This window comes from Paroedura picta, chromosome 2 (assembly GCF_049243985.1).
Source record: "Paroedura picta isolate Pp20150507F chromosome 2, Ppicta_v3.0, whole genome shotgun sequence".
NCBI classification, from domain to species: domain Eukaryota; kingdom Metazoa; phylum Chordata; class Lepidosauria; order Squamata; family Gekkonidae; genus Paroedura; species Paroedura picta.
The window spans coordinates 136,467,258-136,482,751 of record NC_135370.1 but is presented as its reverse complement, the minus strand read 5'-3'; the positions used below and the strand labels follow the sequence as shown (position 1 = coordinate 136,482,751).

The following is a 15,494-nucleotide window of genomic DNA, read 5'->3' as shown; positions in this document are numbered from 1 at the left end:
TACACGACTGGGAAGCAACCGCTCTCCTGCAACTCTCTCGCACTCACACACGCAACGAGAGAGGCCGGTGTGCGCGCGCCAGCGTGTGAGAGCAGTGCACCGTATCCCTCCGCGCTGGCGGGGCGCGTGTATGGCTCCCGCAACTGTCCGGGAATCTGCGCGCGAGTGGGGAGGGCCACGGACGCTTTTCACAAAGCTCCGCTTCTGTGGCGGGAATTCAGGCTTGGGGGGAGGGAGTCGCGGGAAGAGAAGCTCTCTCCCACCCTCGCGCCGCGTGCGCTACATGTCGCCAGACGTGAGAATCTTGCTCCCCTGTAGGAAAGACCTCCTTAAAGGACGGGACTCCTTGCCTTCCCGCGAGGCCGAGCAAGTGAATTCAGATGTCCCTCTAACTTCGGCTCCAAGCATCGTGGCTGTTGCACCTCCTTGTACGGCCAGCGAAGCTCCCGCAACAGCACGGGGGGGGGGGGGGGAGACCACCGTTTTCTCTGTCGTGCAACTGCTGTTGCCATAACTGAAGATGGTTTGCTGTGCAAACGAAGGGGAATTCCTGAGATGGGGGGGGGGGGGCGAGAGAAAGCAAGGGCAGACTGCCATCCGGCCCCCCGAGCGACTTCAAATGTCCTCCTGCTTGAGGAGAGGAATGGGCCGGGAGCGAAGCTGCCGTGTTCCTGCCCAAGTACTTACTTGACGCGAAGCGGCTTAAGAGCGCGGCTGTGTGGGAGAGGGGAAGGGAGGCTCTGCACACAAACTTGAGGCTCTGGGACAAGGACTCCAAAGCGCGCCTCGCCGCCCGGGCCTCCTTTCCTTCCCTTTTCCTCGGAGAGTTAGCGGCGGAAGGAGCTTGAAGTCAACACTTCCGCCCAATTTTCCTGCGCTGGGGAGCGGGGAGAGGCGCGCTGGGGGATGGGGCGCTGCTTCTGAGCTGCTCGCCCTCTCCGGAGGAGGGGGGGGTCTTCTGCCTACTTGTCCTCTTGGCTTGTTTTTCCTCCGCCACCAGCCGTGACGCATCCGCCCTCCCCCCGCTAACCTCCGGGCTGCTTGGCAGCTCCCCCTCCTTCCCTCCCTCCCTCCTTCTCCTTTTCACCTTCCCTCCTCCCTCTTCCTCTCCGCCTGCGGCTGAATTAGTTCCCCCTCCTCCCCGTGCGGCTCCCGCTCGCTTCTGGGGGCGGGCGACGGTTCTTGTTTTCTCTCGACTCTTTCTCTTTGCGCGTCCCGCCCCCCCCCCTTCTCTTTTGGATTTCGCGGACGCTGCTGGTGTCTGGAGGAATTTCTGTCGCTGTTCTTTTCCTTCCTGCCCCGGAGCGTGGAAAGGGGGAGAACTTGCTGGAGGAGGGGAGGGGAGGGGAGGAGGGGAGGGGAGAGGCGAGGCGAGGAGGCGAAGGCCGCTGTGAGCTCGGGCTGCTGCAGCGGGAGATGTGGGGCTCTTGGTGCTGCTGCAGCACCGCAAGGACACTACCGCCGAGCTGGGCTGCAGCTGAGAGGCTCCTCTAGTCGCCAGCGGCCGAAGGGAAGACCGGAGGGCGCTCAGATCGTGGTCGGCGCCGCCTAAGGAGGCATCCGTCCGACTCGGATCGACCAGATCTCTTCGGGCCACGGGGGGAGAAGCGGCAAGCTGCTGGTGCTGCTGCTCCGGGGCCACCCCGAGGGCCGAGGCCGTGCTGGCGGAAGGGTGTGGAGTGGGGGGTAGCTCTGGGGGTTTAACAATGGTGAGGTTTCTGGGGAGCTCCTGCTGCGCCCTGGCTGCGTCGGTGCTGCTCCATCTCCAGCTCGGATCACGGTGAGGAAGAAAATGAGCGAAGAGACGGCGAATTCTAACAACGAGTAAGTTCGCTTTCCCTCTCGGGTTCGTGGGGCGAGGGGAAGGGAGACTTTGCGTCCTTTGATGGTTCCTCTCCTCCCCCCCGCCGGTTAATTGCCCTGCTTTTGGCCTCTCGGATCTTTTGCCTACCTGTATTTGTGTTGAGTAGCTTGTTTCTAAATGCAGAAGGCATTCTCTTTCATGAATATCTGGGGCTTTTTTTCGGGGGAGGGGTGAATGGTCACTGCAGGTCCAAGGTATTGGGGGGGGGGGGAGAGAGAACTGTTCAGCAGTGTACTGGAGAGATGAGGAGTGTCGGGTCCTCGGCTCCCTTAATATGCCAGATTCTGGAGAAGTCATAAAATCTTTTCATTTGTATGTTTCATGTAAAAATAGCGCGGGGGAGCTTCATCCTGTAGGAAACTGCCCCTGAATTTTAATTGGATGAGTCAGTCAGTGTAAATACTGTGCTAAACCTCTCCCCCCCCCTCGCTTAAATTTTTTAATGATCGGTTAAGATTTCTTCTGAAGTGGTGGGGGAAATGAAAAGAATATTTTAATATTTTTAATGTGCTGAGCTTGGATGAAATCCATAGGGGGGGCATGCTTTTTTGTATCCACAGTTTTCAAAATAACTGTGAAAATGGAGTCCTCCCGAACCTTACATATGCGATATTTTTGAAGTGTGCATGCCTTGGCCTGAAAACCAAAATTTCCTCTAAAGAATGAAAAATGTCGTTCCCGGTGACTCCTGAACCCTGCCCTGTCAGAGGTTATTCTTTTTTGCAGAATGAGTTGCAAATTAGTCACTTGCTCGGACAGAGTTTGCAATAGTTGTGACTAACTCATACTGGGTGGAATTAGCATACAGGCATTATTTGTAATAGTCTCCAGTGAATTAACTTGTATGGTAAAGAGCAAATCCCGGTTTGGGTGGGGAAGGGGACACTTGTCACTTGGATAAATTCCGTCAAATAAAACCTCAATTCCTTAAAATGGATCTGTAAAAAAAATCCAACTTCATTAAAAAGAAAATCCTCCTTCTTAAGCCAGGATCACATAATGTAGCAGGGACAAATCTGAAAGGCAGTATATAAAGTACAAAGCATTACACCGAGCTCTAGTTGGTAGGTGAACTGCTGCAGTACCATGGAACTGAGAAAGAAACAGCCGCCATATTTTTTTTGTGAATCGCTCTAATTTGCATACCACAGTCTTCATTCATAAAAAAATAATTAAACATTCACTACCTTTGACATTCGGGCGGACCTGCTTTGCAAAGAGAAAGAATATTGCATAATGGATTGAAGAGCGCAGCAGGTTCAAGAGCTAGGTTTTTGTGGCGTATTGTACCGAAAAATGCTGTTCCCAGCTTGTTGACACTGTTATGTGGGAAATATCGGCTGGGGAAGTGCTGGGAGCACGTGATCTACTCCATTCATAAAATACCTGGCTGGCCATTCACAGTGCAATACACTGTGTCTACATGGAGCAACTTTAAGATTAGACTGGTTCTTTGAAAAAAGACATAGGCTTGTGACAGGGTACATGAAGAAACACCATCTTGCTGTCCAAAATATGTACAGTACTTTTTTGAATGAAGATTGAGAAGTAGTGTTTAAATATGAAGTTTCTCAATTACCAGTTTCATTTTTGTAATTGGGCACATCGGGGGCCAGTATTTATAAAATGTATCTTCGTAGAACAATTAAAAATGGTTATTAGAGTGGATTATCTGACAGTTGGAAATGTATAGACATTTTGCACTGTTAAGCAGTTTTGCAGCCTTTTGCTTTTTGTCTCCAGTCAAGAAAATGTTCACAACAAATTGAACTATATGTTGCATTTTTTAAAGAAATGGACTAATCTTTAAAACCTACACATTTTCTGTTGTTGGATCAATCAGTATGAAAATATTTTGTCCATTACTTGCAAAGGAAGACTAAATTTGTTTTCTGGAATTGTGTAGTTAGTGTTTGAATGTCTGTTGTTGGGCCTCCCGCTTATAAATATTGCAAAGAGAATTATAAACGCTTTTTGAACAAAGATGAAGTAGACATTAATAGATTTAACAGAAATTTATCAATTGTCAGTAACTTAAAGTGATAACATCTAGTTACGATATGTAAGGTGCTCCTGTTTATTCAAGTTATATTACCTTTTTATTTTTCATACTTTATACTGTCATCGTACATGGGTCCTTTTAATGAAGAAAACATTAGAATACTTTTCTACATCCTTTTAACAGTTTCTGTTACCTCTCCAAATGTGTTATCAGTCTGTCTGATCACATTCTGAATTTTTTGTCTTCTTGATAATGAACAAATATTTTACATTCTGTGTGGAATTCGGTATTTTTAAGAAATGAATGTAGTAACAAATATACAAATACAACTAGTACCACCTGTGATTAAAATGTAGCTTTTCCCTAAAATGTGGCCATCTAGTCATTCTAATTATAAATATTTTGGGCATTATTTTACTCTTCCCATCTATTTGCATTCTATGCTGGGTACAATTTTTCACCAAAATCTAGATCTTCGCAGCTGAAATTATTGCCTGAACACAGTCTAAATGAGAGACATGTATTACTTTTTTTTTTTTTTGAATGTGTAATCATGCAAAGGGCAACCTGCACAGTTCATTTTCAATAATTCTCCCCTCCCTCCAGTTTTCCTCTTTCGGAAGGTATAGACCAGTAAAAATTTTTACATTGTGTTTATGCAGCTCAACTTTTGCTGTTCTTAAAACAATTTCTTTGCACAACAGAAAACAGCACTCAAAGGTGCTTATGGCTTTTTAAATGTTCTGCATGTATTAACTTGCACATAATTAGCAGACATTTGCAATTTTTTTCTGAAGTACTTCTGGCATATTTCTCCTGCCTCCTCCTCTGACACCCCTAGTTTGGGGCAATTATATACGTTTCAACTGTTTGAATGGAAGCATCAAAGTACTGTGGCAGTTTTATTTAGGTGGATGATCCAATAATTAATGAGAAGCTATTATAATGTGTATCTGCATGGTGATTTTGCATGTTATTCTATATACGCTTAATTTACACCATTTTGTAAGGCTCTTTTCTTGCTAAGTAAATATTTTACATTGTGATTTAATTGAAGTAATGGAAGTTCTTCAGACTGTGTGACATCTTGACTTCTAAAGGGCCCCACAATGTGCAGATCCAAATGAGCTTAATAAACCATCTTCAGGCTGTGGGGCTACCTACAATTTGTGTGCAGGGTTTTGTCCCCCCCCCCTTTTTTTTTCTTGGATGTCTTATGACTTGTGCTGTTTCCATGGCACGTAAGAGTCCACCAAAAAGATAAGAGCTGCTTAAAAAAAATAAAGTACTTATATTTCCATCTATGTAAAATGCATTAGCCTAGACATTATTCCTAAAAATATTTTAGTACTAGAGAGGAAGTAAAATCTTTCATCATTTGTTTTACACTTTAAGCCTGTTCTGGTGTTTCTTAGCACTTCAGATTCTAATCCGTGAGATGCTGGGTGGGGTCTTGGCTCTTCTCCTTTCGGTGAATAGTAGACTGCTAGTGAAGCAAGATACCTTGCTTTTTAATAAAGGATTGTTCCCTAGGGCTGCATTATGGAACATGCTAGAAGATATGATCTGTTACCCAGAGAGAGATGGTGGTGTTTGTTTGTCCTAAGAGGAATTGGAAAGGGAATCTGGGAGCCTGAGGCCCACACTTGATCTAGTGGTAGGGTGCCTTCAGACATATTAGTGGTTTAGTGCCAGGGCTATTTTCTGGGTCATACTCATATTTTGGTTGAGACAAATTTAGCACTGCAGTATGAACGGTTAATTCTGAATTTGTCGATTGCCCAATATTTCCTCTTGACTACACATTTAAGCTAATTATTGTAGCAAAAAAATGAAAATTGTACTTAGTGTGAATTTGCTGAAGAACCCAGTCTATGTTGCTATAAATATTCATTGATGATTATGCTATATATATAGCTTTATTAAAGCCGCACCTGTGTTCAAAATAAATATCTCTAGCCTCTATTTGGGACAGTTTACATGAATAAACCCTACCATGTAGAATAATTGATTCCTGTTTGATATGTATGCATCCTTTAATGCCCTGTATGTAAATTGCATGTGATATGTACAATCAGGGGAAGCATACAGGTTCTTAATTTGCATCATAACAGCCGATATACAGAGGTTTTAATTGAAACTCTTTTAATTTTAAGAATTGGCATTTTCTGTTTTGTTTTTAAGAAGCCGGTTGGTTAAAGGAGACACGTAGTGCAGGTCTATGGACAGTTAAGTCTCAGCCCATTGAAATGACTGAGTTCATGCAGAATTTTCTTCGATTGAAACCCGTGATTTCCATGACCTTTAGACTGGTGTAATTCTGCATAGGATTTGCACTGTAAAAATATGATTGCTGCAATTTACTGCAATTAATGCAGGGTGATAAGCACAATAGTATTTTAAGAGCTTAACCCCGTGAATTACAAATGTAGAATTCCAAACAAAGGGAGAACTCATTAGGAGAGGGAAATAGTTTCTGATAAACAACATAAAAAGTAGAGTAGAAAACAATGAAAAATAAGCATTAGGCAGCTGGCAAGGGCACATGAAGATTTCTGTGGGTTAAGATCACTTAATTTGATAGAAAAGGGATGTAGGAGGTGAGTTGCTATATCTCAAAGAATGTGATATCAATGAATTTTGAAGTTAATGACATTTTTATACAAGATTAAGGCTGCATGGGATTTTTTTGTTTGTGGGTGTTTAGGGTGTGTATGAATTTTCAGATTTTGGCAAACTGAAGCCCTGAATAAAATAAACCCATCCAATGTTCTGTGGCTGTGCTGTGTAAGAATGACCACATGTCATTGTACAACTTATGTAACCTGGTGGGAAATGCATGAGGTTTTCAGTGCTGGAAGAATTTGAGTGCTCAGTGGCCTGCCTATTTTGATGCTGCTGCATAAGAAATTGATTTTTAAACATGGAAGCTATGTCTGAAACCTTTCTGGGATTTTAAAAAAAGGATTTCTATCCTATGATATCTCAGTGTATAAACATTTGATTCCAAACTGCTGATCCAGTTTTGTAAAAGGCATGTGCTTCTCTTGCCCTGCTTCAAATTCTGTCTTGCATGGAGGCCAGAGTGGGCTGTTTTGTATACTGGATTCTTCTCAATGGTAGTCCTGAACTGCCCTGAAATTCACTTTGCTCTGTCATGATGAAAAAGTGTGAATCAAGCACAGGATGACATTTTCAAAGTCTCCTGACCCCTGCTCTTTTATTGCTGCTGTGGTGCCACTTATGATACCAGGGATTTTTATAGCAGCCTAGGAGGAATTCTGTAACAAATGAAGAAAGGCTGCATTTGCACGTTGTCAGCCACACGTTTAGCAACATTTTCCAGGTATAATTAAATACAAGTATAACCTTTAAAACTTTGAGAACCAGCATGGTGTAGATAGTAGCATCTTGACCATGGAACACTCAAGTTCTTACCCTTACACTATACTCTGGAAGTGTACATAGGAAAGTCACATGTATTCAGACTAACCTACCTTACAAGATTGTTGTTGAGGGAGTAAATTAAGGCACATAATCTTAGAAGTATTTTGGGGTCCCCTTAGGGAAGGAAATTTGAGTTATAAATATATATGAAATAAATGTAAGCTGTAGCAGGCTTCACACTGTCTTGGCTGGTAGATAGTAGTCCCTGTTTACCTCTCTAAATTAAAAAAAACATTAGCTCCCATATTTTCTTGTATAGATAGCCATCTCTCAAACCATTGCAGTAGCCCCAAATTTTTGTGAAAACCCTTCATGGTCAATTGGGAGTATTTTATATGTATCCTAAGAAAACAATTTTGGAGCTATCAACTGGAGTACAGCATTTTTATTATTACTAATAATAATGAGATAATAATAATAATAACAACTATTTTTATATCTCACTCTTTTTGGTTGACTCAGGCAGGGTAACATCAGATAAAAGCAATGCAAATATAATACATACAGTAATTTGACCTTTAAATTAATTAGGTTTTTAAATTATTAAAATTATGCTAAAACCTTATATTTATAGTTTTGGTTGGCTGATGTTAGTCTGCGGTCGATAGGGGGAATTCTCCATCAGGAGGCCAGCATTTTCGTAATGTTACTCCTGATCTTAACCATGATCCTGGTTATACAGCTTGGTCTTACAGGCCCTCTAGAACTGTTGAAGGTCCTAGAAAGCCTTGATCTCACTAGGGAGAACATTCCACCAAGCTTGGGGCAGGACCCTGATCGAGGCTAGTTTTACCTTTGGTTAAGGAAGCCTGAGCAGATTTTGATTGCTTGATCTTAACAGTCTTCTGAGGTCGTAATAGAAGAGGTGGTTCCATAGATACCGGGATCCCAGATTATTAAATAAAAATGCACTATATAATATAATATTAATAATTCATTTTTATTTGTATCCTGCCCTTCCAAATGCTCAGAGCAGGTCACATCAATAAAATGAACATACAGTTTAAACCAGGGGTAGTCAAACTGCGGCCCTCCAGATTTCCATGAACTACAATTCCCATGAGCCCCTGCCTTCGCTGGCAGGGGCTCAAGGGAATTGTAGTCCATGAACATCTGGAGGGCTGCAGTTTGACTACCCCTGGTTTAAACCTTTAATTTAAAACTTTAAAACCATAAATCTGAAATAGTCAGATGGAAGTGTTCTCTAGAACACCTGTCGGGAGAGGCGGGAAATATATCTAGAACGCCTGTCGGGAGAGGTGGGAAATAAATCTAAAATAATAATAATAATAATAATAATAATAATAATAATAATAATAATAATAATAATAATAATAATAATAGAAGGAAGCCAATCTTCCAGTTCCTCCTGGCAGCATGGCCTGGTGGAACAGCTCCATCTTGCAGGCCGTATAGAACTGATTAAGGACCTGCAGGCCCTGATCTCCCTCAGGAGCTTGTTCCACCAGGCTGGGGCCAATTTATTATATTATAAGGATTATATAAGGAAAAAGGTGGTCCCACAGGGTAGGCTTTCCAACACCTGTAGCTACTTTTCTAAATTATGCCTGTTGTAAAGAAACTAATAAAGCTTTTATATATATTTAACTGTGAAGTTCCCGAAATTCTGATGAACTCAGCATTTTTAAACAGGAAACTTAGAAATACAATTTTAAGCATACCCTAGAATGGGAGTAGTGGGTCGTTGTCCTTCATTCTGTCTTATCTCAGTGAGTTTGTTGGGATAAAATAGATTGTTTGGTGCTTCTTAGAACATGATATAAATGTATGAAATTTTTACCATGAAAATCATGTGTTAGACAGATGTTGACTATGTGTTAACATTAAAAGTAGGAAAGTTTCCAAATGTTTTGGGGTTAGTTTGAACAAAGCAGAGAGCTGAAAACCTTATGGTCCTTTAAGAGAGATCATTGCAAATATTGTTGCAGGGATCATGTTGATCAACTGGATACATTCCAGACAGCAAGCTTTAATGGAAGTGTTTCCTGTAGAAGCCTTTCAGTCAGGCTCTTAGCTTGCCTTAAGAATTGATTCTCCTTTGTCTCTTCCCAAGACATAAAATATAGTGTCTGTATTACATTGCAAATGACATTTTTTACCTCCTCACTGTGATCCAACTAATTTTTTTGTTAGAGGGTTTTCTGTTTAAAAAAACAAAACCCCCAATGGTTATTATTAAAATGTTTCCAAAATAATAACCATAAGATAATAGAATCCTCTGTGGTTGTCCTGAAGTGAAAAATTGTAAAGGTAATCGTTGACTTCCTATTGCATTTTTAGATTATGAAAACAATCCTTCTAAAACACTTTTAAAACTGCTGTTTGCAGTTTAAATGCAGTTGGGCTGTCTGTAGGCAGAATACTTTGGTTTTGGGAATCCTCTTTTGAATATTTTGTAATTCTTAATTATTGAAGAGTAGTTCAGGTTGACAGAAAACAAGAAAACAGTGGATGAATGGAAAAAGGAAAGCAGGACCTGAGCCAAGGGGTATAGAAAATTCCTTGTTTCCTTGTTTCTAACAAACCCTAGTTAGATATTTTTTATAATGTAGGTATTTTTGAAAAAAATGTTGTCTGTACATTTCCCCTGATAATATCTAGTAAATAACATATTAAAAAGCTCATGTTCTTGGATAGCTTTTTGCATTAGATACCATGTTTCATATTCTTGCTGGGTGAGCTGGGCTGAACCAGTTACTAGAGCCCTTGTCAAATAGGCAAGGTAACATTGTGAAATGGTGGTCAGATTTTAAGGCGTATAAACAGATAACATTTTAGCTGTTATTCAGCCATGTTACAAGCTCTTGCTGGAGTGCAGCAAACAGTACTTTAAAATGGAGGAGCTGAAGTTGCTGTATGTACTAGCTGGCTTACCAAGAGCATTGTGATGACCAGGAAATGGTTAGGAATTGTCATAAGTAGGGAAGTGTTAAATGCAGCAGCTTGTGAACCGAGAAGGAGGAAACTGGTGGTTAACGTGTCCGCCTCTCAGATAATGGGAGGGAAATGTGACTTAATGTACTTATGAAAAGCTTTATGACTGAATCTATCAGATTTATCTCTGAGAAGTGGTGTCATTGGCTGTATTTCCTCTTGAGTTATATAGAGAGGTTTCAGCTAGAAACCCTCTATGCTGCATGGGAACCCCCAGTTTTGAAGGCTTGTTGAAGTGAGGTTGAGAAAAAAAGTCATGCAAACCATCCCCCAAGCACAACTTATGCAAAACGCTCAATAATATGTACCTGTATAGTTACTTATTATTAGCATTGCCTCAGAGGAGGGAGCAAGTTTGTTCAAACTAATGACATGTCATAAGAGCAGGGAGGCATGGGTTTTTCAGTATCAAACATGCCATGAAAAATAATGTATATTTCTTCTTCTGACATGGCATAAGAAGAATAGGAACTATTTGTCACATCTTCACAAATAATTAACCCATTATTATACAGAGTTATAGGCAGGATAATGTTGTTGCCATCTTTCTATTTGTGGGATTCCTGCAGGCCAGTGTGTAAACAGAATTCTGTCCTTGAAGGGACTTTGGTCTTCTTATGTTCTCAGGGTTCCCGTAGAATGCTGGATGTTCTGCACACATCTTCCCCCCATTCCCCCAGATAGATTTGTAGGCACAATGGAAGTCAATGTTCTCGAGGCTTGTAATAAAGATATATAGGGTAACAGTACATTTCTGTTGAATAGCTTTCGATCTACATTGCAAATATTCTGTATTGTGCGTGTGCACAAACACACACAATATAGAAAAGGGCACTTTAGGATCTATTGGTCTTTTTACCTCTGAAAGTATGCAGCTTGTAGTGGGTTGCAGGTATTTAGACTGGCACAGCTCATGATTTATATACTATATATATATATATATATTAGGGGCAAAGCCCGTTGTATCTAAGAATACAATGGGCGCTAGAGCTTGGCAGTGGGAAGAGGAAGGGGAGGAGTTGTCCAGTCTGTAAGGGCATGGGGTTGAATGTGTGTGTTGTGTGGGAGGTTGTGGTGGTGGGGTGGCAAATGAGGGCATGGGTGTGGAGATATGGGTGTCAAGAACCTGTGGTTTGGAATGTTCGTTGAGTGTAGAACAGGACTGACCTTTGGGAATTGTGGTATAATGATTACAGATGAGCTTTCTAGAGCCATGTCTTCAGATATGTGAAGGGAAGATCAGACTGGCGACTCTTCTTAGGGGAAGATTACATGGCAACCAATTCCTCCCAGTTCTGCGTCATTTCCCTTCTTGTGTGAATTAGGCCACAGACACCGAAATGTCCCCCTGCCCTAATACACATTGGGTAGTCACAGGTGTCCACCCTGTTCCTTCTGTCTCCATTTTTTCACTGTTGATAAAATGTTATGTGCCCACATGTTTCTTTCATGGTTGCTCCTTAGAAGAAGAACTGGATTTTTGTACCTTGTTGTTTACTCTCCAAAGGAGTCTCAAAGCGGTTTACAAACTCCTTTTCCCTTTGTCTCCCCACAATATCCCACCTGTGAGGGATATGGGGCCGTGAGAGGTCTGAGAGAACTGGGAATGGGCAGCAGTGACCCAGCAGGCCTCAGGTGTCCCAAAGCATTTTCCAATCGTCTTCCCTTCCTCTCTTCTTAGCAGACTCCGCATGAGGGAGGTAGGGTAGAGAGCCTCACATGGAAACTAGCAACCCTAAGAGGAAGTCTCTCTGTGCACAGCAGTCTTGACCTTAGTAAGTTTATATTGTTTTTTTATTTGCCAGGCTAAGGTTGAAAAAGTCTCTTTAGTTCCCATGTCTCTCCAGCCATTTACTCGTTAACTATTTACAGTTTCAGGCTGTAAATATTTATTTATATCTTCCTGCACTTTCCAGACTCACAGGACTGATGCTGGTCTGTCTGTCTGCACCCCAGAATACAAACAGTTGCTGGTAAGGGCTGTCCGTAGCCCATAGCCCAGGAGGGACGCACCTGTACCACTCCTTCCCAACTGCAGGCAAAAATGGCTCCTTAGAAGGCTGGACTCTGAAGCATTGTATGATTTTGAAGTCCCACCTCCAAACCTCTAAGAATATTTCCAACCCAGGGGTAGCCAACCTCCAGGTGGGACCTGGAGAACTCCTGGAATTACAGCTCATCTGCAGAGTATAAAGATCAGTTCCCCAGGCAGAAAGGGCTACTTTGGACAGGGTTGTGGTAGAGGAGAAACATTTAAGGCCTCCCACACAGGTTGTTGTTGAATTGAAAGACTTGAGGCCTACTGCACAGGGTTGTTTTTCAGATGAAACAGACAAAAGAACATCCGCAACAGCATCCAGTTTCGTCTGCAGAATAACTCTGTGCAGTGGCCTCAAATCTGCAGAGAATTGCAAAGAAGAAATACACATGGCTTGGCTGTGTCTAACCCCCAGTGCTAAACCAAAAAAGGAACAAAACCCAACCTTAACAGGTAGGAACTCAAAAGTTGAGCTGAACAATAAAAATAATGTAAAACTTGTTAATTATTTATTATAGTACACAATTAAAAACAGAATAAAAACTTCTTAAAAACTAAACCGAACTAACAGCACATAGAACCAAGGACCAAACACATTTCGACCCTTCCGGGTCTTCCTCAGTGGTCAAGATTATGATAATACACTCTATATAGAAACATACCTATATAGAACTCTCTATAATGTGTAGCTGAATGGTTGAGTGGGATCTGTAAATTATGGCTCCAACCAATATGTGTAAATTTTATCCTTTTTGGTGGCCAATTCCTATGTTATGTCCCTTCGCTATCATTAAGTTCTGTAATCTCATGTGCGTCAGAAAAAGCTATCTAACCCCCAGCCAGAGCAGTATTTTAAGTGAGAAGGGGCTTTTATGTGGATTCCCTGTCAGCCAACCCTCAAAAGGAAGGCTCACACCCATGCCCTCAGACTCCCCTGCGTTGCTCTTGGAAATACCTCCCTCCACTCAGTCAGGGCCTGTTAAAGGCTCCTTCCCAGCAGGCCTGAAGGGGGGGGGAGAGGAAGCACACTTATCAGCTTCCTGCCAGCTCTGTCAGGGTTCTGAGGCAAAGTTACAGTTGGACATGACAGTTAGGACAGTTAGCCTTGGAGCGAAAAGGGCTGTCACAGCCTGTCCAAGCCTCCGTTCTCATCCCCTTTGGCAGCCCTACTGACCTCCTCTCCCTGTGGTGGTCAGGGGCAGACTGGCAGCGATGTCTCCAGATTGCCCCTGGCTGGACTGGGTGGGCGGGCCCTGTCAGAACTTTGCCTTTGCGCCTCCCAACTGGCTGGAACTCTGGTCTGTCCTGGTGAGGGCTCAATCGGTTGGGCCCTCACCTGGACTGGCCCCACCCACTTAGGCCTTAGCCTTTTCTGTTTATACAGCGACAGCTGTATAAAGGTACGAAAACCATAAAATTGTTGCCAAGCTCATGTTAAGCCCCCCGGCCATGTCATGTTTAAAAGGCTGTATCACATCCCCGCCGGTACTTTATGATTTTCGTAATTTCATGTCAATAAATCCAGCTCTGGATCTGTTGATTTAGTATGCTACCAACAGAAAAGATTCTTACAGCTCCCATTGCTTCTGCTGAAGATGGAACATGCAAAACTATTAAGACGTTGAATTCTCTGATGGCCCTGAAAACAATATTCAGACCAATCCAACTCAAATTAAGTACTTGCTTGGATTTAGAATGCTTTTATAGCTGAATAATGCCCAGTTTTGCAGTATTATCAAGTCATTGACTTCAACATTTAAGCAAAGCAAAGGTTGTCAGTAAATCATTGTATGCAGATCTAAGAGTATTTGAGCACTAGGCATTCAGCAAGAAAAAAATGAGTTCAAAAATGTAACACAGAATTAACTATAGGCCTTTAACTATAGTTCGGCATCAATTATCCCTGCAACTGAACTTCCTTAGAGGTAGAAAAATAGTGCAGTTCTATGCAGAGTGACTGCATAAACCCATTGATCTAATTGAATTTACAGTGAAATATACATGATTGTAGTATTACTAAAAGTTTTGTTTTACTGAATTGGTTAAATTGTGGAGGTTTTTCTCCCCTCTTAGTTAAACTGTGAAGTGAAATATGCTGTATCTTATGCTTTAAACATCTTTTTCAAAACTATGCACACATACCTATGCTCATGGTATGTTGCTATGGCAATCTGAAAATGTCTGCATGGTTAAGAAGCCAATGTCAGGTAAGGTAGGATTTACAAAAATAAGTTCTGTTAAGAATTTACCTGGGGCGCTGAAAAGCAAAATGCCCTTAAAGATGCTTACCATAAAAATATTTAGGTGGAAGAAGGTTTATGTTGTTCATGAAGTCTTGTGGTCTGTAAATTGATATTGCTTGGTTGGGGACTTCACAGTTTCAAACAATCAAGATACAGGATGTTACAGCATGGCTATTTTTCATATATATATCTATCTATATACACACACACACACACACACATACACACATACATACATTATACATATTATATAACGTGTTTTAATTGCTAACCACATTAACTTTTGGCACCTTTTTCTTCACTTTGTTGCAAGTGCATGCAGCTACTGCAGCCATTACATTTTAAAATACCATGTGTTTCATAAATATTATTTAGTATATGAAGGGGATTTTGGACTGGCTGTGTTTTATTTTAGTGAAATCATAGAGTTGGAAGGGATCCCCAGAGCCATCTAGTCCAACCCCCTGCAGAATGCAGGAAATTTACAACTATCATCATATGAGTTCTCCAAAGATAGATTTTTTCCCCTATGATTCTAATTTAATGTGTGTTCCAGGACTTCAGAGGGTAGCTCAGTTAGTCTGCAGCACAGCTGCAAGATTCTAAGGTTCTATTAATGAATCCAACTACCCTCAGTTGATGGAAAGAATTTTTACCAGCTTGATAAAAAATTAACAAGTAATGCAGATATTATGAAGAGGGATAGTGAAGCTGTTGTGACCTCCTGAGAAAGGTTGAAATGGACAACCATGGCATATTGTGCATATTTCTCTGAATGCTAAAATCAGGGTTTGGCACCTTTAAGATGAACAAAGTTGTATTCTGTGTATAAACTTTCATGTGCATAAACATGAAAGTTTATATCCAGAAAAAAAGAGTTGGTCTTAAAGGTGCCACTGGACTCAAATTTGTGCTAAAATCAGTATCTCTGCAGCTTTCAGGGCT

General features: G+C 41.8%; 1 protein-coding gene across 1 annotated transcript in view; it reads left to right on the top strand.

Annotated features, from left to right (window-relative positions):
* The first annotated feature begins 1,017 nt into the window (after positions 1-1,017).
* SPRED1 (sprouty related EVH1 domain containing 1) overlaps positions 1,018-15,494 on the top strand; it is an 83,730-nt gene continuing 69,253 nt past the window's right edge. Inside the window, exon 1 of the mRNA XM_077322961.1 lies at positions 1,018-1,824. Coding sequence (XP_077179076.1) covers positions 1,793-1,824 — 32 coding nt within the window. The 5' untranslated portion in view covers positions 1,018-1,792. The remainder of the gene's footprint in view (positions 1,825-15,494) is intronic.